Genomic DNA, 27,593 nt, shown 5'->3' with positions numbered 1-27,593 from the left:
TGACAGACACACAATCTTTTCTTGCTGAGCCTCCCGTAACATCCTCCCCCTTTTATATTTTACATCAGCCCCCTGACTATTACCCGTTGACTTGGTCTTGTTTTTCTGCTCTAGAGATGTTCTCCAAGTAGTATTTGTCAGCTGAAACATCAGTGACATCACTCATGATTCTAAAAGGCGTGCGTTTCAACTTGGACATTATTCATGATTCCATTCATCCCTCCCACTACAACTATTTGGTTAAGAATAACATATTTAAGAAATGTATTTATTTATTTATTTTTAAATTTATTTTGTATTATTTTATGTAAATGAAATGAAGAGTACCCTATGCAAATGCTGGATCTAAAGTTGGAGGCGATTGGAGAAATGTTGCTCGTTGTATAGACGTACATACACAAAGTTATGGTGTTATAAAATAAGATTGTGTTAATACGCATTCATGGCTGTATTCTCCTATCTGTAGTCCTCTGCCGCGCCCCTCTGTCTCTGTGTCACGCCCCTCTCTCTCTCTGCCACGCCCCTCTGCCAGCGCCGTCGTTGGGGAACGCGGAAATGCTGCCTGTGCTTCATCTCCGCAGCTAGAAGGGAGAGACGCATCCTAAAACACTCAACATTTTCACCTTTTTTGACTGACGGGCATTTGTGTCACCACCAATGTGAGTAACCGCGTATTTTCTTTGCTAATACAGACGTCTGTGGCGTATGTAACTGCAGTGTTTTGAGGCGAACGGGAAATCTAACATGTTATATGCTCGCTAGTTTGCATTAGCATTAGCTGTCCTGCGAGATTATTGTAAGACAGCTGGACTCGTAATACATGTCGCACTACTGTAAAAAACGAGTGGCAAGAATTAGGAGTCGCAGAAGACACGTCGTACTGGTTTGGAGACATCATTATCACAACGAGCTGTATCATAGTGGTGCTAAAGGCTAAAAACAAACACTGACGTTCTGTCTAACATGAAACTTTATTTCAATGTTGCTCCAAAATGCCCATTTAAGAAGACTGGAACACAGAAGTTAGACCTATTCCTTATTTTGCAAGGGGTAGGGATTTCAAACCAATGTAGACATTTTAGGTTGGTGTCCAATTCTCACATATGCTAATAGCTTGTTTAGGCCAGTGGTTGTCCAACCTGCTGCAGCACTGATTGAGTTCTTAACTGGTCAAATCAAGATCTCCAGACTAGGGCAAGGAACTAGATACTTAGCAAACCTAGACATGTTCAAGTGTGGGTAGAGTAGGAGAGATGCCAAATGTTCAGTGCCATGGTATTCCAGGACAGTGGTTCCCAAACTTTTTCTTTCGCGCCCCCCTTATATATATCAGAAGTTTTTTTCGCTGTTCGCTGTTCTAGGACAAGGCTTTAGAACCACATGCTTACAACATGGTGATTGTGATGTTTTAACAGGCACCTGTAAACCAGCTCAACAGCACTGCACTCAGTCTGCACCTGTGCTCATATACTGTAGTATTAGTTTGATTTGTAAGTAGTTGGGTGAACTGATCACTTTCCTGCAAGTTAGTGGAATGTCAAATGATGCAGCTGAGTGTTATTGTCGACTGTTAATGTTACTTAGTGTATCAAAACGTAAAAAAGTGTGTCACAAGCGCCATAGATGTCCAAAAGAGAAAGTTTATAGATATTTTCATGAAGGCAGGTTGGCTGGTGTTAATGCTTTCCCTGCATTGTTCTACACTTTTTTAAGTTAATCAAAGTCCCTAACTTAAACACAACTTGGAAATCAACATGTAGTCGTCAGCAAGAGAAGAATGTTTATGTCCTAAGGCGATGCTGTTTATCATATATTTACCAGATGATGACTGCAGGTTGGTTCCAGGTTTTAAGGTCTTATTGGGAGCAATTTTGAAGGATCCAAGTTGAGGGTCTAGAAGAGGGTTATTTAACTAAAATTCCACTTATAAGTGTTGTTGTTGTCATTATTATTATTGTTGTCATTGCACCTAACTAAATTAAGATTAACGGTATTTCATGTTGCTTTTACATTATGTGGAAAACAGTAACACCATAAACTTTTTATTTAACTTTATCTTACATGAATTTCACCAACTTTAAACTAGCTTTGGTATGAGGAAAGATTTTACTCTTAAGGGTAAGCTCGAAAAAAATTTCATTACCAAGACATGAAAGTGCACAACTAATGTCAACATTTCTGAAATTACTAAACCAATTAAGATAACAGATAAGATCGGAAAACAAAAACATTGTCGGTTTTAGTCCAAAAATGTGTCTTTGATAATACAGAGAATAATTTCAACACAATTGTTATAGTCATTTACAGATGAAACTTCCCCTTTATTTCTCTCACTCTCGCTGTTCATTGTTTTTGATTGCTATCATAATATAGTTTCAACAGCTGCATTCATGCATTACTTCACTCTCTCCCCATCAGTAAAACAGTCAATGTGGTTGTTACAGGAGGAATGATTTGTCCATTCATATAACAATTATATAAGTTCTCTCGGCTCCAGCTAGAAGCCTGTTGAGATCTGGACGGGGACCACGTTTTGCTAGTGGGACAGACTAATCTTCTCACTGAGGAATAACCATTGTACTTTATAGCTTCTATTCACCCAGATCTAACATGAAAATGAGCTAAATTAGACTATCTAATTATCTGTTTCTATCGCAAGGGTTCCTTTCATACACTGAAGAAAAACCGTCACAATTCACTACCATTTTGAGAGGTGCAGCATTCATCTTACAGCCTCAGTGTGGCTGACAGTGTTTACCAGTTACCTTCAGATTTCTGCCCCTTTTCTGGTCCCAGGTGTAGAAATGTTTTTTTCAGTATCGGTGTGCACTGGAGCTTCATTGGTAAATGATGGATTCAAATGAAAATTTATTTTAATTAAGTAGACATGTATCAAAAAGCCCAGGAGTGTTCCACACAGCTTGAATAAATGCCGGTACTAAGGGTTTATTTTAATGGGCTGCTCAGATCAATCAGATCGAGACAAAAAGGCAGCTGTTTGTGTTTTATTTTTGGCTTGTTGTTGGTTGTGTCAGGCCACATTTGTATTGATAAAGTGTTGAAATACTACTGTCTTAATTATACATATAGGACCCTGAAATAAATACCTGTCAAGCAGACTTTGCCGATGTGTCAACAAATTCTCTTTGGTCAGCATATCGGTCTGTAATTATTGGGAAATGCTAGATCTCTCTTTTTGTTGTTGGAAGTATTTACAAAGCCGTCTGTTCCAGAGACTGCTGAGGCGTGATGCAGGTGTCTAGTATGGTTAGTGTCTCTAATGACATTGGTACCAGTGTTTTCGCTTCAGGATATTCCGATTCCAAATTATATGTGCACAGGGATTCCTGCGTAGATTCCAACTCAAGAACTGGTCCCTTTGGTCCACATGTATTGTCATGGACCGACGAATAGTCCAATTACTTCATGCCTTCTTCTTTTTTCTTTCTGTCCAATAAGTTTGACTGGCAGTGTCTGAATTGTTAGTGGGTTATTGACAGGTGGCACTTTCAGACCTCAGTGGGTTAAACCCCCCTGTCCCTTACTTGGGAAATTGCACACATTGGACTTATATAGAGTAAATACACACAGTAGCCCCTAACTTATTTGTTAATCATCTTTCCTTGACGCTGAAGAATGAAGTTCCAGAGCTTAGCTGCACTACAAGCAATTACTTTTTTACCTTAGTCCTTATGCTGTTGATTAATTGAAGTGTGCGAGGATTTCATTCCAATTTTGCATCGGCTCTCAAAGGTAATGGTTTTCCTGCAGTGCAGTAGCAACGCAGACCCCAAGAGTGCGGGGCAGTTGTTCTAAACACTTTACTTCAGGGATGAGTGTTAATTAGTTTTTCGCCAAATCCTTACATAAGACTTTTGAGGCTTATCAGCGGTAAAGGGACGTGATTAGCACAGTGATAGCCAAGTGCTAGCTTGCATTTTTGCGAGCCAAGATATTGCTGTTTATTAAAAGGTTGTTTTAGATGTTGTTCTATGCAATCTCATGAGCAAAGTCATTATGAGTATTGGTACTCTCATTAATGTTATTATTATCATGCTCATGTTATCTAATCTAGCTCTGATGCCATCTAGAAGTAATTTTCCTTTTGCCCATCATGCTTGGGACATTTATTATCTTTTATCAGTTTTGTTTATATTTCATTTTAAGCAGTTTTTGATTTAAAAAGTTCACAGGCCCAATATCAGTTTAGTGCATGTGTGTCTGTGTTTGCACGTGTCTTGAGCATTTCTCTCGTCCCCTGCAGAATGTTCCGCTTGCGGCCATTATCGGCAGCGTCAGTGGGGCTGTTGCAGGCGACGCGGCGCTACCACAGCGGGGCAGTGGGAGGGTCTAGCCGTAGGAGGCTCATGCTGGCGGCCCTAGTTGGGGTTACTGGTGTGTCTGCTGGTGCTGGACTGCTCTGGACAAGGTAAGACTGAATCTAATCTACTTATCCTACCTATTACTCTTACCTATTTTTACACATCTTTAGTATTTGTTTTCCTGCAACTTGCTTAAAAACAATATCTTTAGTTTTTCATGTGAGAATATCCATGTATCAATGTTTTTTTTTATCATTACTATCATTTTCACGAAATTACAATAGTTAAACAATCAATCTAAACTCAGGACCAGAATATAGCATGCTGTTTTTTTCTGAAATTATTTTGAATTTGCTGCCAAATTCAGGAAATGGCAGTAGTAAAATCAGTGGGTGCAAGTAACTTGGTTTTCTTAATGATAGATAATGGAACCATCTTTCTTTCCACTGTGATTCAAAACATGAACTGTGATTATGTTTGCACTGATCTATTCATCAGCAGTTGGACAGCCATTGCAAATATGAGAAGTTCTCTTCTCTTTTTGAGAATATTGCCAGCTCTTAACAGAAACTCATTGCTTATATTCCATTGAGGAAACCACTTCATGAAGTTGCTTACTTACATTTCTGTTTACATTCCAAGCGCCCACCCCAAGGGTGTCAGGAAGGTTTTTATGGCAATCAATTACTAAGGAGGCAAGTGTTTAGTTAAGGCAAAGCGTCAGGCAGGGTTTTGATGTGCGAGCCCTATGGGACAGAGTGACTGTGCTGGATGAGGCAATATGATTGATGGTGCCTCTGGGCATTAGAAACTGATGGCACGAGACCATTCCCAGCATTCATCCTGGCCTCCATTCTCACTGTTTCTCTCCTTTTTAACTGAATTATTCAGCCTACAGCAGACAGGACTCAGCTCTTTATTATTATCAATGCAATTTTCAAATTAGTCAGCATTGGTCAAGGGGGAGTTTGCTTTACGTTGTACACGTAAGCACACAATCTTTCTGTTTCCATCAATCTGTTCATTAAGTTTAGTTAGTTAGTTCCACACTCCTCTCATCTCATGTGATACCAGAGCCCAAAGACAAAGATACAGTATATTGATTATGTGTAATATTCTAATAAACCTTGTTTCCCAGATGATGCTAACCTGAGCGGTGCTTGTGTTTGTGAACATAGAGCCTATGCAGATGCAGGGCCCTCCGTCCGACACGCCCAACCACCTGTGAGAGAGGAAAGTGAATTTGGGAGGGATACAGAGTCTGAGGCAGAGTCTGAGATGTCGGTTGAGGCCAGCAGCGGAGATGAAGCTGAATTGGATGAAGGTGATGACGGGAAAAAAAAGAAACCACGCTCTGGATTCCGGGACCGCAAGGTAATCAATGAACAGTAAAGATTTAACCATTCAATCAATCGCCCATTTGATTCAGATTCAAAATGTCCAATCAATGTCCAACAAGAAAGTGTTAGTATATTTTGACATAATATTTCACAGAGACACAACAAAGTTACCGCACATTCATTTTTATTGTCATAAACTTACCACCCATCAAATGTTGTTGCTGTTTATTTGGGATATGGTCGTTTATACTGTGCCACAAGGATGGATTACATTTAATATGAAAAGAAAATAGTAATACACGTCATTAATGGGCGTTGATGTAAAGATTGTGTAAATCACTCGCCATTGTCTGCTAACATCATAGTGATTTATCAGGAACAACGACTCACAGCACTGTAGGATTCACTACTACTGTATTTTGGTTACTATTAGTTGTTGTTATCATAGCATTCGTGTTAGAAAAAGAGCCTACACGTATTTGATGACGCTAGACAAATGTAAATAATGTACGTGCTCACGTGTTCACGTAGATTGTACTGTGTGTCTCTATGTGTGCATCTGTCCTCCAGTCTTTCTGGGATTTTCTTTTTTGTCACTCCATATAGGTGTTCACAAGATAGCACTTAAATTTTGCTATCAGGTTTTTAAAGGCAATAGGGACTTTCTAAATAGCATTACCTCTAATGCCAAATTATACAGTAGGAGGATATGCTTTCACTCTCTAACTTTGAAATTGGTTTATTACCATTTTCTCAGCTTTTTCATTTGCATTTGGAAATATGAGCAAAAGAAATGGAAATGTGGTGAACGCTCAAAAGAAAGGATTATTTTGGTGATGATGAAGTCAACAGCCTGTAAATCTGAGGAAATAAAAGCCAGAGAGATGTCAGCGCTTCCCAGGGTTTCCATCCGTCAGGCTCCCCTGCATTTCTTCACGTTTGTCCTATAACCCTTCATCCTAACACTAATGGGTGTCTGGTGATTTCCCTAGAGGCCAATAAGATTCGCTGGAGAGTGAGATCCAACGCTGAAGCACGCAATCATAGCTTTAGACTCAAGAGAAGACCCCTGTGTCACCAAAGTCTCTGTGTCTGCCGCTTTCTCTTTTTCTCTCTCTTTGTTTTTTTCACACAAACAGCCATTGCAAATCACAGTAAATGGAAGACATGTCCTCATTGATTTCTTTCACTGATTCTGCAGCTACTCTTGGTCTGTAATTGTCTGTATTTACAATAAGTACTAGTGTGATTCTTCTTTTGTCTTAAGGGAAATAGAGCTAATTATTATGGTAAGCTGAGTGTATAAATTGAAACAATAAAACAAAAGCAACTGGAAAGGGATCATTAAATCAAAAAGTGAAATAAAAGAATCTTGAGATTGCTTCCCTGTTGTCAAATAACTGCCATTACTGTTTCAGAATGATAGCGGCAGTCAAATGTGTGTTTTACTTTGTCTGCAGGGAGTCTGTACATTAAACAACATTCACTGTCACAAAAATAACTGCATTCTATAACTGAGCCCGGCTCCCAAACAGAAACATTTCAGCTCTTTGTTAGTTTTGCCAGCTATGCCGCATCTGTTTCAATCTGTCTTATTCCCATTGAGAAGTGCATAAGTTTGTAAAAGCAAGTGAAAAAACAACTGATGCGTGTTGCAGAGCTGTGTGGATTAGTTTTTGTATTTCTCAAAACATTTCACTGTAAGTAATGGCTCTGACACAGTTTATGTAAAAGTCTGGGAGTCTTGCCTTCAGTCGCAATTTCCCCGAAGACACTTTTTCCCCTCTTTGATTATGTGGCAGTGTAGTAAGGAGCCATGAGGTTACTGTCCCTCTTCATCAATACTGACAGCTTGTTTTCCTTTTCTAACCTGCTTCTCTATTCTGGTCATTCCTTCACTCACCCCTTTATGTGCCTCGCTATTCATCAGATTGAAGAATTACTGGTTCTTCCATTTAGTTGATGATTCACTGAATTAGAAAATAGTGCTAATAGCTCCTGCATTCGTAAGTGTCTTCATATTCATTTGTCCTTCCTGTCTGGATGTCAGGTGATGGAGTATGAGAACAGGATAAGAGCCTACTCCACCCCAGACAAGATTTTCCGCTACTTTGCTACACTGAAGGTCATCGGTGAGCACGGAGATGCCGAGGTCTACATGACGCCGCAGGACTTCATTCGCTCCATCACTCCTAATGAGAAGCAGCCTGAGAGTGAGTCTTCTCTCTTGTTCCATAATCTTTGCCTACTATGACATCATCCCTGGCTTCGGCCTCCGCATGTGCTTTTGTTGTGTCCAGCTGTCAAGATGAATGTTGAGGCTCATCTTACACCCATGCAGTCAATGATGATGGTTATCACGATCCTTGGTGACATGTGGTGAGGGCGTCATCATTCCAGGAATAGAGCATTACCAACCCTAACTCCCTCCTGTTCTATTTATTTAGAGCGGAGTTGGCAAATGTTTGATAATTTATACCAGCTGATGGCGTGCAGATCTGACTGTCCATTTTCTGTCTGGAGGAAGATGCGGAGGTCCAGTTAGTCTTGGTTGAGGGAGCTGCGTGTGCGGTAGACATTACGACATTGCAGTTGGTGTATCATTTAACAAGTTCAAACCAGAGCAGATCTCAGGTGTCAAATGTGGAGAAAGTCAGAGATATTTGATCTTCAGCCAGGGGAGGGTTGGGAAAGCAGGGAGCTTAGCTTGGCATAAAGTTATTTTAGCACCGTCTGTGTCTTTATCAGTCTTCATCAGGTTAGTCCAGTGTGCAAAACAAATCTGTTAGTTTTGTGTGACACTTGCTGGTGCGGCGGTGTATTCGCCTCTATCGCAGATTTGTGGTTCAAGGCTCAGTGTGGGAGCGCCATTAAACCCCAAGCATTCATCCAGAGTTGAAAAGGCGGCCCTGCAGTTAGCTCTTAATATGGTCATACACGGGCCTGTCACGTTCTCCACTGCCTTTCTTGCCTTCCTCAGCACTTCCATCTAACCACCCTCAAGACTTGTCCCAGCCTGGTCCCATCCAGCTCCTTCCATTCATACTGTATGCACTTTACCCATCATCATTTAGATCTTTCTTTATCGCCGCTGTAAGTCCTTTCTAAACTGGAATTGAAGTTACGACGAGCTGAGGTCTATTGGATATGTAAAGTCAAAAGTCATACAGCAATAGTAAAAAGCCAAGAGAGAGGAATTTATTTTAGGGAGTTATTTTATTCTCTGCTCAACTTTCATTCGAAGCTCCAACACCAGTAAGATTAACCAGCAAACTTCCTGGTCTCTGTGTTGTTAGAACATAAACGTGTTGGTGGTTAAACACCCCGTTAATAATGTGTCTGAAATCTACTACTACTCAGTGTTAGTGACTTTTAAATAAAAACCTGATGAGTAAACGATTTGGTATTTATCGCCTCTGTTTGGGCAAGTTTAAGTTCCAACGTGCTGTCTTGTATTGGCTTGTACTCTGGTCTACACTGAATCTGGATAAACAGATTGCAGCATGAATCAAGACGTGCAAGTTTTTGCTCGCTCATTTCCGCAGTGGAAGAGAGGGAGAAGTTGAATCTGGTATTCGCTGAGGTAGTTTTGGCTGTGATTAGGCTCGCCAGTATGTTAAGGAAGCCACTGTCAAACTAAGCTGTGATGTTAACTCTATTAAGGTGCAGATTAACATCACTTTATATTCCAATCCTCACCCTCAGTATTCATCTTTATCAATACAGTGTGCCGTTAGTTTTTAATATTATAGCAAATTTCAAGCATATGTGTTAAAGTTCTGTGTGCTAGACTTTGGGTGCAGGTTTGACCAGACTGCCTAATTCCAAAGTCTGTTCTAAATGTGACCAAGTCTGCCTTTTACCGGAAATTGGAGTTTATGTTTTGACGCCCTCAATCCATTAGGTCATTTGTGTAATAAGCATTTAAGTGGTCCTGGCCAACGCACAAAGTCTGCAAGTAGAATTATCACATCATATTTACCAGTATTTTGCATTCAGGTAGACGTCCCTCCGCTGTGACTATGAACTTCACCAAAGAAAAAAGCACTTTTAATTTGTGATTATGGAAGTCAGACAGAAGGGCGCCACGGGCGGCGTAGCACATCCGTCTTGAATCGAAATGCAAATGTGTTTAGCTCGTACCTTTTTGGTGGTGGATTGCATACGGAGTTACAGAAAGACGAAAGGGAGCTTGAGAGAGAAACGTTCACACCACACCACACATAGCCAATCTCTGCCGGTGCCTGGCAGAGTCAGAGAGGCACAAATTCTGTGGGAAGCTGATTTCCTGAAGCGACTGTTGGTTTTCATTCCAACCTCGTTCCAACTCTCCGCCTGGTGTGTTGGATGAAGCATACAGCCTTTAAACACCACTGTTTGTTCCCATTAGCAGCCTGGACCACAGAGATGGCAGCTCACTTCGCTATTCACCTGGGCCTAGCAATTTCAAACCTTTGCCATGAATAATGGTCAGAAAACTCAGAGTTGATTGTTGCAAATCAAGTTTAAAGAAATTACAAAATGGAAATGGTTTGCTAATGGCTATTATTAATCTGAGACACATTTCAGTGATTATCGAGTTACAGTAGTGCCACCCAGTAAATTCATTTGCTCCGTTTCATGCCTTGCATAAATCTTTTCCTTGCTGTGTTTCTAGACTGGCTGTCATCTTATTTGTTCTCTTATCTGTGTGCCTCTCTTTTGTCTCCTCTTTCTGTCTCTGTTTCAGGTCTAGGCTTGGATCAGTTCATTGTCAAGCGCTTCGATGGCAAGGTAAGAAGTGGATGTCTTGGAGAGTGAGGTGTCTTCAGTACAGTGGTATATTAGCTTTCACAGAGGCCAGCAGAAGGATGGCAGTGGGCAGTTTACATAATTACATTTCAGAATTGCTTTATTCCTCATGTGTACATTCAATTAGAAATAATGAGAATTGGTGCTTTGTTGCCCCAGAAAGCTGTGTCCTATTAATATAATATTAGAGGCTATTTCCCTTACTACTGCACACATGCCAGGATATGGGAGGGTTTCATTTCTGTTGTAATCCTGGCCCAATGATAGAATATTTATATTGGATGTGATGATGTAGCGCAAACTATTTCAATAGATCAAACTGTTTCAATATATTCCATACATTTAAGGCGTTAAATTTGCATAATTTCGATTTACCTGACCCTTAATGTACTGCGACTTAATTTGGCATTAGAGACACACTCTTCCTTAGCAAAAGACTAGATTGCTCATTCAGACAGAGCGTAACCGAGGTCACATATGAATCATATTGGCCATTTAACATATAGTACATGAGCGCCACAGACACACCCTGGAGCGGTTTGAACTTAGCTCAGGGACTGAGTGGCAAACATGTCCTCTCAGCTCATCTCTGCATGTCTAACAGGCCAGATGCAGAAACACTCAAATATGTTCAGTATCTCTCCCAGATGCCCGCCCCACTCAGTATAACTATCCCAATGATGTGTGTAATCCAGTGGTTCCCAAACTAGGGGTCGCGCCCCCCTCTTTGGGAACCTCCGCTCTAATCCATACAACACAAGAACTAATGAGTATATACTAATTAATAACCTTCAAATGACATCATGACTCGTGTGTGAGCTGCTATCATGTCTTATCATTTGTGTTCAGAATGATCTGCAATATACCAAACTATTTCTAACTTTGTATGTTTATGAATTAATGTTTATCTGCGTTATCAAGGGAGTTTTTGTGTTTACACATGATGACGTAAGAGCAGTGCATTGACATTGGAGTGGTAAAGAGGTTAAATATGTTGCTAATAATAAGCCGCACTGGAATCCAATAACTGTTTGCCTTTAATTTCAACATATGCAGTAGGTCCAGCCTGCTTCAGAAAAGCCCACCTTTATAATGGAGCAGCTTCGCACTCAATCATTAAGATTGACATTTACCAAATGGCCCTGCACCGTACATAATAACCTGTTTAAAAACGATCGCAACAGGTGAACCTTGGACAGGCTAGACACTGATTGCCACAGAGTGACTTCAAGGATCGTCTGTGTTCTATGTCGTTGCATTTAGGATGAAGAGATAAAAGTCCTTTGTTCACAGTGAGGAAGCCTACAAAACACTGTTATTCAAAAACGCTATTATCTATAGCTGTGCCTTGCTTTTTAATATTAGCCAATCTTCACATGATGTATTACAAAACAGATCCTAAGGCTTGTGTAATGATGAGTTTTGTACCACATTGTTATGTTACAGCTGAAGGGGAAACATTTTGCACTCCTAGTCATTTTCTTTCACTGCTTTTGTTGCGATTTTACTGAGCTAAAGAGTTCCCAGAGCTTTGGTTTGTGCTTAAATCAATGGGTTTCAGTTTATTAGCCTTTACATTACAAGTGGGTATGAAATTCTGTGTTGTGGGCAAAGTTGAAATGGAACACCTTATATTTATGGCTGTTGTGTGCTTATGTAGCTGCCCTACCCATCAAGTCCTTTTGTGTTAGGGTTATTTGCCAACAGTACTGTATATAGCTTTTGTTTACCCAAGAGATTCCATGGCCAGGGCAGCCGGAGAGCTCCTCATTGGCTTGTTGGCCATTTCTAGCTTCCTGCATCAGGAAAATATGCTGCTCTCACTGAGATGAAATGTAGTTGACATGACTCAAAACACTGGAAATACTTCGACCCAAATGAGGTCAAGTCGTCAAGTAAATTGGAGCAACATTTCTATTCTGCGTCGATCGATAGTTATGTCAATGTAGACAGTGAAGTGATCTTTCTAAATGGATTATAACAGCATACTCTCTACATTTTTATGTAAAAGTGAATGTGTCAGAATAATCCGCTCCCACCCTCTCCTCCTGATGCGTATTCATTCTAGGCTCAGTCTGTGTGCAGAGCAAACATCACATGTTAAGTATTGGATGTTAAACAACGTATGTGCATATTGACTCATGCTGTGTTTTAATTTCATGTCTTCCTCTCTTAGAGAACACAGTTGCTCTTTGGTAGATTGTAAAAAGGAACTTATCCGTGTTTGCTAAATCAACAGTTCCTTTGTCCTTTCTCCTCTCACGCCATTTTGTTTCCCCCCTCTTCTCCGACCATACAGGCGCGCTTCCAGCTGCCGCAACGTAATGTTAATGTGACTTGACCTTGCCGTTGTCAAATGTTGTTTACTCCCCTACTCTCTGTAACCATCCTCCTTCGTTTGCATAACGAGTAATCCTTCCATTCTCTCTCTCTCTCTCTCTCTCTCTCTCTTCCCTGCCTACCGGTCTTCCCAACCACTCCACCTACTGACCTTGTTTTTTTCTCCCCATGAACTCCCCGTCCCTTCTCCTCTCCTCTCCTGTCTGTCTGTCTGTCTCCCTTCCTGCCCCTCATCTCCTCCCACATTTTGTCCCTCCCTCTCTGCAGGACTTCTGGCAGGTATGGGGTGTGTGCCGAGCAGCATGTGTGCACCTGAATGAAAAACTGCACTTTTGTAGTCACTTCCTACTCTTCTTTCTCTCTCTCTCTCTCTCTCTCTCTCTCTCTCTCTCTCTCTCTCTCTTTCTGTACTCTTTTTGTACTTCTTCCTCCACTCTTGACTTTCTCCTCTCTCTTTTTCTTTGTTAGCTTTCTCACTCTATCACTCCTCCATGATAATATAGCTATTCCCTATTGTTAGTCCAGGGGAACAGTTTAGGATTTTCTCTGTATTTACTACATTTTGGCTCCAGTAAGTGTCAAGCTTTAGTTTATTGCCTCAGCTTTGTTCATAACCACACTAGGGCCAAACCGTGCATCAAAAGTATGCAAAAAGCCAGTGGATTGGTATATATTACCAATATTGGATCTTCTGGCCATTCTCTCACTGGGGTGTACGCAGGTCTTGCACACAGCAGGAATGGGGAAGTTTATCAGTGTGAATGAAGAAGTTGAGTAATTCACAGTGCTGCATTTCCTCTTTAACAAGGCACAATACATGTCCGAGGTTTTGCTCACTTTCATCAACCTGTATCCTAGTTTCCATTTAGTTCAGGCTGTATAGGATTTGAAGTCTTGTGACATGACATGGCCCTGATATGACCGCCAGGTCAAGAGCAGTCTAGTACAGATTGTATATCCACGTAGAGTCAGAATCTATAGTGGGCACCCTACGTTGTCTTGTATGGGTTATGTGCACTCATAAAGTCTTTATTGTTGTGCGTTGGAGCCCTCCCCTGCCCTTTGTATGGCTCTGTTGAGGCAGCTGCTTACCACGGCCTCCCTGCTGAATTATTGAAACGGAGAACTTTATCTTTTGCCTCTTCAGGGATTATTAAACACTACTGCAGCACTGTTACATTATTTAAACTAGCCAAAGCCCCAAAGCAAGGTTCACACACACGTCTATATTCTAATTCGTTGACATGTCAGTTCTTAGCACTGCTGTTCCCCTGTACTCTCCTCTGCCTTGCTTTATAACGACACCTTTGCCTCCTCATTCTCTCATCTCTTCTATCAACTCTAAGCTCCGACTTTCCCCATGCTTTGGCACTGAAGCCCCTTTCCCAGCATGCACTGCCTCCTTGCCTGTGTCTCCCAGAGAGAAAGTAGCTGGCAGTGGCGCCCCCTCTCTGCGCATGGTGGCATCTCAGGATGGTCTCGATCCAGGAAATGGCTCTGTTAGCTAGTTTTGAGGCTGTGTTGATGTGCTTGATAGCCTTCACAAATCCATCTTCTGGACTGTCCGGATGTCAGTGCTGCATGTTTTTTCGTAGAGCATGACTGAAGGCAGGACCACAAACCTTAACCAAACTGTTCCTAGACTAGCTGTGGTCGTCCCTGTTTAGAAAGCCAAGGCCACTACTGTCTGACCTGCCATGACTGAGAAGGCACACCTGTCACTTAGAGGGAGTGCAGAGTGTGCGGCTGCAGTGGAAACGAGAATCTTTGTCACACCGACTGTTGTTCTGTTTTCTGATTTAACAGGAAGCTCCCAAGGGCTATTGTTTGAACTATCACAATCCTACTTCCCTTCTCTCACGGACTTGGACTGTCTTCAATCATTTAATTCCTTCCTCTTATTTTGGTGTCTGTAAAAGTACACACACACACACACACACATACACACATACACAGCCTCCTCTCGCTTTCTCTATTTCATGCTCTCCCTGACTCTCTTTACGATCTAGCAGAGGTTGAATTGTCTTTACACCTGGTCAGCTCATTTGGTTCCCCTTGTCTCTGGTGAGACTGATGCTGTTTTGACGTGACTGCGTTCCACATCAGAGTCCATTATCCTGAATGTGCCCCCGCTATAATTAGCAGTAATTAACAGTAAACCGGCTCTGCAGATACCCCTGGGACCCGTTGAGAGCTAATTCATTAATGTTCACTCCACCCTCCCACCCGTCTAGAAGCTGTTTATTATTCTTGTTGTGCTTGTTTTTGTAAAGGTGATATCTTGTGTTATGATAGATTGTGCATAGTTTTGTTTGTGTCTTGGATGGAGGCACTAGAGTAGTTGTATGTTTTGGTAAGTGTGCCTGCACACACCTAAGTAAATCTACAGTTAGACAACATAGGTCTATTACTTGGAGTGATCATACTTATACAGGTTTGAAAAGGCTAATTTATCAGTAGAATTATATTCACAGTATAATTAGAATGCAGGTGAATGTACTGACAGTCAAAGCCTTCAGCTATTAAAAGAAAAGAAAGAGACTTGGCTTACTTCACCCACAGTCAAGTGTTTTTGTCATTCTAATGAAACTCAAATATTTAATTTGCCTGCCCCAGTGATCCATATTTGACAAATGTGTCTCACCCTGGCTCACTCACTTACTCTTGTCTGTGCATCTGTCATACTGTACATGCCTTTCAGGTTCTTTTTATCGGTCTGTCCCCAATGGGCAGAACCCCAATACGCTGAGGCCTGTCAACACTTACCTGTGCTAAAAATGAGCAGTCACCTGGGAACAGGCATCAGTCATGTTCACGTACTCACACACCAGACGCACGGGAAGATTCCCCCTGCACCCTGAGCTTCCACAGTCGGTGCAAGCTCCCAGCTTTAACCCATAAATGAATCTATTTGTTGCGAGCCATGGACACTTGACTTATTTTGTCTATTGGTCCTGAAACTATGTGGCTTTTATCCATTGATCCTCGTCGCCAGTTCTCTCATTTTGTCTCCTGTTATCAGGGTCTCTGCAGCTGCAGTGTTGGACAGTGGCACAGATCTAATCGATAACAGAGCACTGCAGCCAGTCCAGTGGCATTAAAGAAGGCCAAGTCGAAGCTGCCACTGGCTTCTAGGCCAAGTGCCTGGACACACATAACTGGAGCAATATAAATGGGATTGTGCTCATAAATGAATGAAACCAGCAAGCAGGAAACTATAATGGGTGATGTGTCATGTTTTTGTGAGTCCGCTCTCCATAACAGTAACTTCAACAGCTGCCCATTTTTCTTTGTTATGACATTTGGCTACTGGGTGTCACTAAGATGTATGCCGTCTCATCATCACAGCTGTGAATTTAATTGATCTCATCAACAGCATATATTGGGATGTGGAAAAACATAATTAACTAATGGGGTAAGATAGCAGAGCGTTCATTATTTGGTGAGGATTTGCGGCTGCCAGTGACTGTTGATGCTAGCTCAGGATAAAGAACGATATCGCTACGAGTCGATACATCAAGACCTTTTTATACAGCCTTAATTTTTAAGCAATTTGGTTTGATGTGCTTATTAAGTGCTTCCTCTCATGTGAAATGAGCAGAGAGACATTCACTCATCCTGAAGGGGAAGTCACAGGCTGCGCACTGCTTGTACAAGTGTCATTGGTTGGATTCTTCAAGCTTTAGGCTGAGTTGAATTTTGTCGGGTCTGTTCTCTGGCCTGGTGCACTGGAGAAATTAGCCCTGACCGAACCCTTAACCCTGTGGGTGCGCATGTGTGTATGTGTGTGACAGTAGCTTTGACTGCTCTGCCCCCCTGCACGGTCTAGCCGGCAGCACTGTCAGCACTATGTTTCTGCCTCAGCTCCCAGGGCGATGGTTTTTCAGCCCGTCTTCTTGACACGTGGTAGCCTAACTGACACAACCGGTGTCCGGTGTCAAGTGTCTGCAGTGCTTATAGGACCGAGCTCAAGTCTCCGATTTTTAAAGCACAGTAGAGGATCTATTCTAGACGCAGAAGGCTGCAAACTAGAAACTCTTCAAGTTGTTAATCAACTTGAGTGCTGCTGCATTTCAGATTGTTGTCATTTCAAGATCAGCGCTTTGGGAAAAAATCCTTCAGTATTAAATATTCCCTCCGATGCAGTCGTGATCCATTTGGTGATTGCGGTGGGTTTTATAAGCACTTTGTCCTTTGTTAAAGAATCAGAATTAAGGAGACAGTCTGTCCTCTATCGAGTTCCTTCAAGCACCCTTTGGTGGGGACTCGATAGTGCACCTTGTCAGTAGGAGCCTAAAAGGTCAATAAGAAGGCAGATAAGCAATGTTTTGACACCTGCTGTATGGAATGGGCTGCTGCATCAGAACATCCAGAGCCCAAGCCCCACAGATTGATTGATAGTCCATCAGCTGGGCGCCTTTACTGCGGGATCCTTAAAAGAGAGGATCATTTTATCTGACTGAGACACGCTCCATCAAGGCAGAGTGAGGGAGTGCAGGCACCCTCTCAGATCTCTGTGTTCTCAGCTAAATGTGCTGTTAGGTTCCACTTTTTGGTCATTAGATATGGAACTTGTCCTCCTTCAATATCATTCCAGCAATACTGCGGGGGTGTTTTGTCCTTGACTGTGGAGTTATTATGCATAATGCGATGTGTGTGCCTCTGTTCGGGTCATTACAGTGAGGACTAGTGTGCATGCTTACAGGCAGGGGTGTTGGAGTGGGTAGGCGAGTGTGTGCGTGGACTGGCGCAAATGTGTGCGTCGTTAAGACTGGCACCGGGGCCGTGACTCACCTCGGAACCAGAGGATCTTGCGTGTCACCATTTCAAACTCAGGGCTGACCTCTCTAAGTCTCTCTCACTCTCATTTTCTCTCTCTCTCTCTCTCTCTCTCTCACACACACACACACACACACACACACACACACACACACACACACACACACACACACACACACACACACGGAAACAACCTTTTACACACCAAGTCTTACAGCACCAAGAGCTACACTGTAATGGCTTTCTCTTTATTTCTCTTCCAATCTCTTACTCTGTTCTAAAAATATCCTCCTCTAACCTCCCCCATCTCTCCCCCACTCCCTTCTCCCTCGTATATACGTATTTATAAAGAAACCCATCAATAATACATCTTATAGCAGAGAATTGCTATTTTCTACTCGTGCATAAGTCATGTACAGTAGCCAAAAGGAAACAAATTTGGAGGATTCTTGTCTAAATTCTCATTCTGGGCCTTTATATCTCATGAGGAGGGAGTGGCATCATGGGGCAAAGAATGTTTTATTTGATAATGTTGCACATTTAAGGGGGGGTGCCACCACATTTTACTATTCAGTCATGTTTTTCCTGTAAAGTTCAGTATTTAAAGTGTCCATTGTTAGCAGTAATGTAAAATATCCACGTAGGGAGGCGTTGTCTATTCCAGAGAGGAGATGGGAAATGAGACGATTATACTTTTTTTTAGAAATTTCAATTTGATTAAGAACTCTACAGGATTACATGAGTGAATACTTAATTTGAGTGGTAACCCTCTATTATTTTGTATTGGACCTGATGTTCTGAGTTTGTGCGTGTGCGTGTGCGTGTGTGTGGTGCGAGCGAGCGACAATACAAATGTACATGCATGTCTCTGTTGTTCAAGGCCCTGCTAAAGACAGCAGAGGCCCCACGTTTCCTCTAACAGTTGTCTCTCCTCCCTCCTCTTCTGAAATGGACCTCTTGCAGACGGAGGTAACTCCACGTGGGCGCCACGTGTCACCCAGCCTCCTCCCTCTCCCCCCTAGGCATGCTCTCTGTCTTGTCTGTCCACTCAGTTTGGTGGATCGCCCCACTAGCGGGATACTGTGATCTGTGATCTGTCCACTTCTCTCACTGAGTGTGTAGTGTGCATGTGGTTTAGTCACACTTTCATGCAATGCTGTGAATATACACATGCTAACAGAAACAATGGCAGTAAAGTGGGTGAGCGTGAAAGAGAGAGAGAGTTTGCCTTAATGACTAATATGTGAGGTTGTGGTTTTCGCTGTGGTTACAGTGTAATGTGTGTTTGTGTTGCAGTCTCTCTTGATGTTTTCTCTCTCTTAATGTCGGTTCCACACTGTGAGTACAGCCACTGGCGGATAACTTGTCCATGAACTGATCACAGGCTAATCGTTCCTCACTTACCATCCTCGCCTGCCTGTACGGCTTCATGTGTATGCAGCACTTGCATGACTGTAAACGTCTTGTAGACTCTCCCCTTTTTCCTTTACTTTACCGTGACTGTGTGTTTACTTTTCTGTGTTTGAGCTTTTGCCAGTTTGGGATTGAGCCGTGCTCTCGGACACAGAATCGTACTCGTAAACACAGACACAGATCCTGTAGAAGCTTAAAAGGCTGTCCCTGAGTCACGTGACACGTTTAACACTCTTTCTCCCCTTCTCTGCGCCGCCTCGGACGAGCAGAAGATCGCCCAGGAAAGGGAGAAGTTTGCAGATGAAGACAGTATATTTTACTCACTGGGAGAATGTGGCCTTATCTCCTTCTCCGACTACATCTTCCTCACCACTGTCCTCTCCAGTAAGTACACGGTTGCACTATTCTCCACTGGACCAAAGACAATATAGCAATTAAAACGTCCTACTTCAGTCCCGCATTCTTGAAATCTCACACATTCACACCGACATAGAGTCCAATATCGGCTTTGACAGAAGTAAGTGCCCGATTTAATAACGTTAGCAATGGCCATGTTGGTATGCTGTCGGCTCCAGGACTGTCAGATAATATGTGTGTGTTCGAGCTTTTGGGTTTCACACTCAGGTTGTTTTCTCTTGGATATGGCCTCGGTGCGTACAGGATGTAAGGTTCACTCGTGTAACTCTGACCTCCTTCCTCTCCAGTGACGACAAATCTTTCATCCCCCAGCTTAGCTTGACTATTTATTATAATCCGCTCATATGCGAAAAGTCTCTGGGGAACTTTTCAAGGGCAAGGCATCTTAAAGCAGACAAGGCGAGGACGCCGTATGGTCGCTTTAGTCCATTTAGATACATACTGTATACACACACACCCTTCTTTATCCCTATAGTCACACTTTTTGGCCCCTTATGCAGTTATAAGTTCGCTGTGAATGGATTCCTGCACTGATAGATGGTAATGGACAACAAAGGCAAGAAGAGGCAGTAGCTCAGTGGGTAGAGCTTCCGCTTGGGAACCGGAGGGAACCGGAGGGTCGCCGGTTCGAGCCCCTGCCGAGGTGCCCCTGAGCAAGGCACCGAACCCTCAATTGCTCCCCCCTCTGCGAAGGGTGGTAATGTAATGTAAGTCGCTTTGGATAAAAGCGTCTGCCAAATGATCGTAATGATAATGAAGAGATAAAGCTATTCTAAAAACATTCATAATAGTGATGTGGACAGAAAAATACTGTATAAGTGCTCCATAGGAATGAATATATGCAGCTTTAACTGGATGGAAATGTCTTAGAAATATTACTGAATACAATATAAGACGGTGACAAGGGTGTTACTCAACTCTGAGCAGGTGTAACCGATGTGAGAATGAGCATCGCATTCACATCTTGAACTTTTTGCAGAAAGAAAATAAAGTCCCCCAGTTGTGTAGCGCGGGGGATAAAAACGTTATTCTTTCTTCACTCTACGTGCTCGCGTTTTAAATCTGACCTGGGGTAAAGTTTGGATGAACTACAGGGCAGCAGCAGATGAAGCGTGAAAATGTCAGGTGGGAAATTGGAAACACACCTGGGGAAGAGTGGGGAATTACAAAAACGCGGGGCAGAACAAAAATAGTATTCTGTGATCATTCATACAGAGGCTGCACTCGCAACCCTCTAACAGACCCACGGTGAAGTTGATTAAGCAGCAGCCATTGTGTAGTACGATGCCCAAAGCACAAAGCAGCAGCAGCAGCTAAAGAGCTCCTTGTTGGACTTTGAGACGCGCTGTGACAGAGCCTGGTGCTGACCGGAGGAAGAGCTGATGTGTTCAGATCGAATCAGTATTGAGCTCCTTAGCAGATGTCAGGGTGGATCCATTGTGACATGTTGTTTTCATATTGTGCTGTATTGATCTCACTGATGCGTTCCTTTGTGTTGCGTTTGTGTATCCCTGTGCCGTCCAGCTCCCCAGAGGAACTTTGAAATTGCTTTCAAGATGTTTGATTTGAACGGCGATGGAGAGGTTGACCTGGAGGAGTTTGAGCAGGTTTGAACAGCAACACACACACACACGCACACGCACGCACGCACACACAAAATCAGCATATAGATAAAGACACACGCCAGCCCACATGTTTATTCAACAATATCTCTTGTAGCTCTACAGCGGTGCTTCCCCTGCTCTGTGTTATGAATCAGACTTGACTTGACTTGATCCTGGAATTATAATGAACGTCCTTCACAACGTCCTCAATCATGTCAGCCTGTACCTGCCACCTACTCATCCTGCCTGACATTGACTCCCCCCCCCCCTTCCCCTCCACCCCACCGCCTCCACTCCCAGGTGCAGAGCATCATCCGTTCGCAGACCAGCATGGGCATGAGACACCGGGACCGCTCCACCACGGGCAACACCCTGAAGACGGCGGGCTGCAGCTCCGCTCTGACCACCTACTTCTTCGGACAAGACCTGAAGGGGAAGCTCACCATCGGCAGCTTCCTGGAGTTCCAGAGGAAACTGCAACACGACGTGCTCAAACTAGAGGTGACGGAAGGAAGGAGGTCAAGAGTGAAGGAAACTTGAATCAACCTTCACCTTAAATGCTGCCGAGTTGCTGTACATGTTCCTCAGCTCTGCGTGTGTTACAGGGGCCATACATGAAGATTAACAGCTTGGTAAATTAACCCACAAAAGTTAAAAGGGCCAGAGGAAAGTAGGGAAAAAGGAGAGGAGAGGAAAGGAGCTAGTGACTTGCACGAGATCCAGTCCGTGTGTGCTTTTGTCAGCGGCGGTCAGTCCCCCTCTCATCACGGAGCAGTTGAGTGGAGAAGCCGTACCGTCGTTCCACTGTAACAGCTCCCCCCATTGTTGTCGAGCGTATGGTTATTCTTTTAATTAGCGTGGGCAGTGCCAGACACGTGTAACTGTAGCGGGAGCCGTCATCCGACTCTCCAGGAAGAGGAGTCGAATCTCGGCATCTGCCATAAAGCGCACTGACTGTCAAATCTCTATGATAACAATGCTCACAGAGTGGAATAACGATGGCACAGACAAGAATGGCACAGTTTAAACGGGAATAGGCCTCATTACGCTCGTGTTCAATCTGCAGCCGCCGCTCTCGCTAATTGCCGAGACTGCGGCCGACCCCGGGCCGTATTTTACCGGCTGTATCTATCTTTTCGCAGGATATCAATCCCCCTTTTCCTCGCTGTTTTCACTCTCCATTTTCATTCATTTAATAGCCCGGCGGTGAATTCCCTGTTTAAGGGGGAAATTGCAATTCCAGTGCACTAAATGTTTGGTTCAATAAGAGGCGGACCGCACAAATGGGGGAGAAACACAACGGCCCGTCCCTAAACTAGCCAGTTTGCCGCCGTTTCAGACGCCTTTTGCGGCTGCGGCGACGCTCCCGTCTGGCTTGGAATAATTTAGCGCTTTCACTTCAGGCTCGTTTGGGCTTAGTCATGAGCCGCCTCTCAGAAGCCTGATGAATTAGCATTTTAAGAGGTCGGCATGTTCGAAGAGGAGGGGAGGGAAGGGAGGGAGGGGAGGGGAGGGAATCCTACAGCTGACAGGCAGCCCCCCCCGCCCCCCCCCCCCCCCCCGATATAAATCTGCTGGATTGACCCGACGCAGCCGAGCTCCAGTAGAACATTGAAAAAAAGCGCACATGCAGAATTAATGTCACCGACGGCGACCAGCTGCAGGCATGATTCAACTTGAAGCCTGACACCGGTTATTTACTGTTTCCCATCTCTGCCGCCCTCCCCCTCCCCCCCCTCCTATTACTTTGTTTGTCCCGCCGCATAGCACTCAATGTTTTTCTCTTTCTCTTTCTCTCCCCCCCTCCTCCTTTCCCTCCCCTCCAGTTTGAGCGGAACGACCCGGTGGACGGCAGGATCACAGAGAGGCAGTTCGGCGGCATGCTGCTGGCCTACAGCGGCGTCCAGTCTCGCAAACTCAAGTACATGCAGAAAGGCTTGAAGAAGATGTTCAAGGACGCTCAGGTAGACGAATTTGCCCGTGGAGCCGTGAGAAGGTTGCGATCGAGGCGTGGGTGAGAGTGTGGGGACGTCTGACAGATGGTGTGTGTGATTGGGGGGAAAAGGAGTTTGTGTGTGTGTGTGTGTGTGTGAGGGAGGGAGTGAGTGAGGCGGGATGAAAGAGGAGAGCCCTGACAGCCCAATGATCCACCTGTGGGACGCCCATGAGCATCAGCTTTCACTTTGCCTCTTTCCTTCTTCCGGCGTTCCTCTCCTCCCTCTTTACTCTCCTCCGCTCCGTTCACCTCAGCGTTTCTTTGCGGTCCTCTCCACATCACTTCTCCCCCGTTCCCAGCACTTAAGACGGCTTTCGGCTTCACGCAAGGTTCTCCACTTCGCTGTAATGAGCTTGATCAATCAAACGAAGTCACTTCTGCAGGCGTCACACACGCGCGGCTCGTCGGGCTCCACCGAACCGCCGCAGATGTCAGAGTTGCTGTCGTCTCAGTTTGATGTTTAAACGCAGCGGTTAACAGAGAGAAGAACACTGGAGCTGCCAAAAGAGACGACCTCCACTCTCTCTCTCCCTCTCTCTCTCTCTCTCTCTCTCTCTGAGGCGCTGGACTGCAACGAACCGTCTCTCCCCATCCCTTATTGTCTTTGGTCCCCCCTCCCCCCCAATCTCATTTTCTCTTCGGGCTCTGAAATTACCTATAACATAAAAGAGGAAATCGTTATTTACTGTCTAAGACCAGCTGCTGGCTTTTCTTTGCAAATGGGCTCATCAGTGACTTGGCAGCTGTCTTGAGTGTGTGTGTGTCGCTTCATATGTGCGTACGTATGTGTGTGTGTTTGTGTGTCTTACACCGTCTGTTCCCCGCCCGTTCATGTGTATCCAACGGTCCCGTCCCCTTCTTTCTCGTCTGTGCGTCACGCCGCCGAGCCGCTCTCTAAATAAGACGGTAGCGGCGCTCGTCATGACAACATTTGCCCGAACGTTTCAGCGCTCCAGGCGAGGGCCGAGCGGCTTCGAGCCAAACGTGTCACAAGCTTTTTTCTTTCTTGGTTGTGTGCAGGGCATCACATTCGAGGAGGTGGAGAACTTCTTCACCTTCCTGAAGAACGTGAACGACGTGGACACGGCCCTGAGCTTCTACCACATGGCCGGAGCTTCCATAGATAAAGGTACACACACACACACACTCTCACAGTCTCTCGCTTCCTCCCTTCGCCGCTCTCGCTGCGTCTGCTTTCGACGCGTCACTGATGCAGACCGGCATGGCAACCGTCTGGGAAGTTTCATCTTAGGTCCAATTCTTCTCTCATGAATCTGTTTTGCCCATTCAGTGTGAGTCTGCTCTGTCACATCTCAACACTGAGAGTTTATTTAAAGCCAGCAGCACGAGCAGCGCTGACCTCTGACCCTCTTCATCACGTGGAGGCCGTTTAATGAGTCAGGCTTTCCTTCATTTATTGCAGTGATTCAGCTCTCAGTAGGACTCCAGATGTTTTCTGTCAGCACATCCATTAGTTCCGATTCGATGAAACAGCTGCAGCTTTAAGGGCGGGTGGGGGGTGAGGGGGGTGTGTGTGTGTGTGTGTGTGTGTGGGGGACCCAGCCCGAGGTGTGTGTGTGTGTGTGTGTGTGTTTCACTTGCATCTCTGCACAGTAACGAGACATTTTCAAGACTTTATTTGTGCGCCTGTCTGAACAGTGTGTGCGTGTGTTTGCGTGTGTGTGTGTGCGTGCGCGGGCGTGTGTGCGTCTCCAGTGTCCATGCAGAGAAGCCGTTTGTGTGTCTTTGTTCTCTCGTCTCCTCTTTGTGCTCCAATCATTCTCCTCTCCAATCGTGACTTCACACTCGTTCTGTGCTTCTTCTTCTTCTTCCTCTTCTTCTTCTTCATCATATGTGAGTGAGAACACCCCGTTGACTTTCCTGACGCTGAAACGCCACTAATGAGATTTTTGTGTTGTGCTGTAATTTCACTATTTTCCAAGCTGCTGTCTCAGGCGGTATTCTCTCACCCTGGCTCTCTCCTGTTCCTCATCCTGTCCCACCGTCACTCATGCGCCTCTGAAACACAATAATCCATCATTTCTGTGGAGGCTGAGACGGTTTTCATCATTTTTATCATCTCTTTGTTGTCCTGTTATGGCCCTGAAGCTATTCTCTCTCTCTGCCTTCCCTTTCCCCTCTCCCTCTCTCAGTTGGACGTCCCAAGTGCTTTCTGCTCGTGCGCTCTCCTCCCCTCTTCCTCCTCTCCTCCCCTCTTCCTCGTGTCTGTCAGATAAGTCTCCTCTGGTGAACGGGAGCCCCGTCTGCCATCGATCCAAAGCAGTTGGACTCGCTCACCGTGTCCGTTTATGATCTCTGCCTCGCGGCCGCATGACTCTGTGCCCGCTCGGCTCTTTATCTCTCTTTTGCACAAAATGGTAAATGTGTCTTTTTATCTGTGCTCCCCCCCCTCTCTCTCTCTCTCTCTCTTTCTCTCTTTCTCTCTCTCTCTCTCTCTCTCTCTCTCTCTCTCTCTCTCTCTTTCTCTCTCTCTCTCTCTCTCTCTCTCTCTCTCTCTCTCTCTCTCTCCCTCCCTCCCTCCCCTAGTTACCATGAAGCAGGTCGCCCGCACAGTGGCCAAGGTGGAACTCTCCGATCACGTGTGCGACGTGGTGTTTGCTCTATTCGATTGCGACGGTAAGTAGCCGGCCAGGTTTCCCTCCTGAAGCCCGTCTGAGCCGGCCATCAGGGCTCCACTGCAAATATTTACGTCACGCAAATGACCTCATCCAACAGGTGGCAAACATCAATAAGAAGGAAATCGGCTCTCATCTTCTCGTCTTTCTCACTCCGCCTGTGTTATTTCGTCTCCCCTCCCTCCCTCTCTCTCTCTCTCTCTCTCTCTCTCTCTCTCTCTCTCTCTCTCTCTCTCTCTCTCTCTTATCTTATCGCCTCTCCTCCTTCGCCTCCCTCTGCTGGCCTTCCCTCAGGAAACGGCGAGCTCAGCAATAAGGAGTTCATCGCCATCATGAAGCAGCGGCTGATGCGCGGGCTGGAGAAACCCAAGGACATGGGCTTCACCCGGCTGGTGCGAGCCATGTGGAAGTGCGCTCAGGACACGGCCTGGGACTTCGCCTCACCCAAAACACAATAAGAGACATAAGCGCGCCCGCAAAGAAAACAACACCAAAAAAAAGGTCTCAAAGACTTAAAATGCAACGAAAAAACCCCATTAAGAATGCAGCGCCGAGCAGCAGCAGCATCATCATCATCAGTCATTTCCCGCATGCCGGTGTGGTTCAAGCTTTCAACATAGGGACTGAAGCATGCTGATGCAGCGCACTGTGGCTCCGCCCCCCCGGTGCGCCTCTCCAGTGGCATCATGGGTGTTTTTGAACTTTCTTTGTATATTTATTATTTTATCATACTCTGTTGGAGAGCGCGACTTCAGAGGTGAACTCCGTGACCTTTTCCACACTAAAAACAACACTTCTGTATATTTCGTTTGACACGTTATTCCAGAATCTCGTGCGTCCTCAGCTGTACGAACACGGCACAGAGCGGCAAAGAACCCTCAGTTAGTTCTTAGATCCGGTTTGTAATCTTCTCACCTCTTTATTCCAAGCTGTGGTTCACTCTGTAAGCGCTCTTCTGCCGGTGAACACACAGCCTCGCCTTTTGCTCGACACTCTCACTGTTTAAATGTATGTATTCTAAAAATGATTATTGCTCAGTAATATAAGATGAGACATAAATGAGCTATTAAAGATGTTTTTAATAATGTAAAAGTGATTGGTCTCTATTTTGGAAGCTTTTTGTTGTTCTTGTCTTTGTGTTCTTCCAGGTCAGATTGTTCTCCTGTCATGATGTCACTGTCTCTTGACGCTCAGTGTCGATTAGAGAGAAGCGAATCTACGAGCCACAAAAGGAAGTCATTTGTCTTTATGTGTAATGAAACGGTGTGTGAACTGTTCCGGTAAAATGCATGGCTGGTTGTAAATGCGGTGGGTTTGACTGTGTGTGTGCTCCAGGAAGAAAAAATGTGCGCGTGTGTGTGTGTTAGTGGTCAGCAGTTTTGTCTAATTGATATGGACAGGATGGGCAGTTCTCTCTCTGCTCAGTCTCTGGTGCATTAAGGTTGTCCTGCAGCTCTGCACACACACACACACACACACACACACACACACACACACACACACACACACACACACACACACACACACACACACACACACACACACACACACACACACACACACACTGTGGTGCAGTGCCTCTAAAACAAGCTGGTTGTTATCCATTTTGCACACACGTCACAGCTGACAGTTAAAGTGGAGTATTTGCTCATGAAGCGATGAGCCTGGAGCGTCTCTCTCTCTCTCTCACGTCGTCGTTCATTACCCGTGTTTTTCCTAAAGCTCAGTAAGTCTGTAGGATCACAACAAATGTAAAATATGTTCCCACTCTAAAACAACATCCTCAGCCAAACCTTCTTTGACTCTTTCCTGTATTGAGCAGTGCCGCCGCCCTCTGCATATTAAGCAATATAAGCGGCTGCTTCGGGCCTTGTGACCAGCAGGGGGCCACCTATCATGATACGAGGGCCTGACTGGCTGTAGGGCCTGACCCTCTGATGCTTGCGCCAACATTC

The 27,593-nt window shown here is 44.6% G+C and overlaps 1 protein-coding gene across 2 annotated transcripts; it reads left to right on the top strand.

Annotated features, from left to right (window-relative positions):
- Nucleotides 1–535: 535 nt before the first annotated feature.
- micu1 (mitochondrial calcium uptake 1) lies at nt 536–26,156 on the top strand. 2 transcript variants are annotated; one of them, XM_076162725.1, is made up of 12 exons: nt 536–659; nt 4,265–4,429; nt 5,501–5,696; nt 7,713–7,875; nt 10,392–10,435; nt 19,255–19,369; nt 20,927–21,009; nt 21,307–21,507; nt 22,833–22,970; nt 24,023–24,131; nt 25,550–25,639; nt 25,933–26,156. In XM_076162725.1, exons 2-12 carry the CDS (start codon nt 4,266–4,268, stop codon nt 26,094–26,096), a joined length of 1,467 nt encoding a protein of 488 aa, XP_076018840.1. In that variant the 5' UTR covers nt 536–659; nt 4,265; the 3' UTR covers nt 26,097–26,156. The 2 variants fall into 2 exon arrangements, with proteins under 2 accessions (XP_076018840.1, XP_076018848.1); XM_076162733.1 differs by lacking the exons at nt 536–659; nt 4,265–4,429; nt 5,501–5,696; nt 7,713–7,875; nt 10,392–10,435 and adding an exon at nt 13,701–18,541.
- Nucleotides 26,157–27,593: the final 1,437 nt, after the last annotated feature.

Source organism: Genypterus blacodes, unplaced genomic scaffold (genome assembly GCF_046128005.1).
Source record: "Genypterus blacodes isolate CSIRO-AG114 ecotype Tasmania unplaced genomic scaffold, CSIRO-AGI_Gbla_v1 ptg000012l_1, whole genome shotgun sequence".
In the NCBI taxonomy this organism is placed as follows: domain Eukaryota; kingdom Metazoa; phylum Chordata; class Actinopteri; order Ophidiiformes; family Ophidiidae; genus Genypterus; species Genypterus blacodes.
The sequence above is the reverse complement of the archived record's forward strand: the minus strand, read 5'-3'. Positions and strand labels throughout refer to the sequence as shown.

Bases quoted from the DNA above. Each gene is read 5' to 3' on its own strand.
- micu1 (XM_076162725.1), top strand. From the start codon at position 4,266: ATGTTCCGCTTGCGGCCATTATCGGCAGCGTCAGTGGGGCTGTTGCAG. The intron at 21,010-21,306 runs GTTTGAACAGCA...CTCCACTCCCAG, and splicing joins ACCTGGAGGAGTTTGAGCAG to GTGCAGAGCATCATCCGTTC. The intron at 24,132-25,549 runs GTACACACACAC...TCCCTCCCCTAG, and splicing joins CGGAGCTTCCATAGATAAAG to TTACCATGAAGCAGGTCGCC.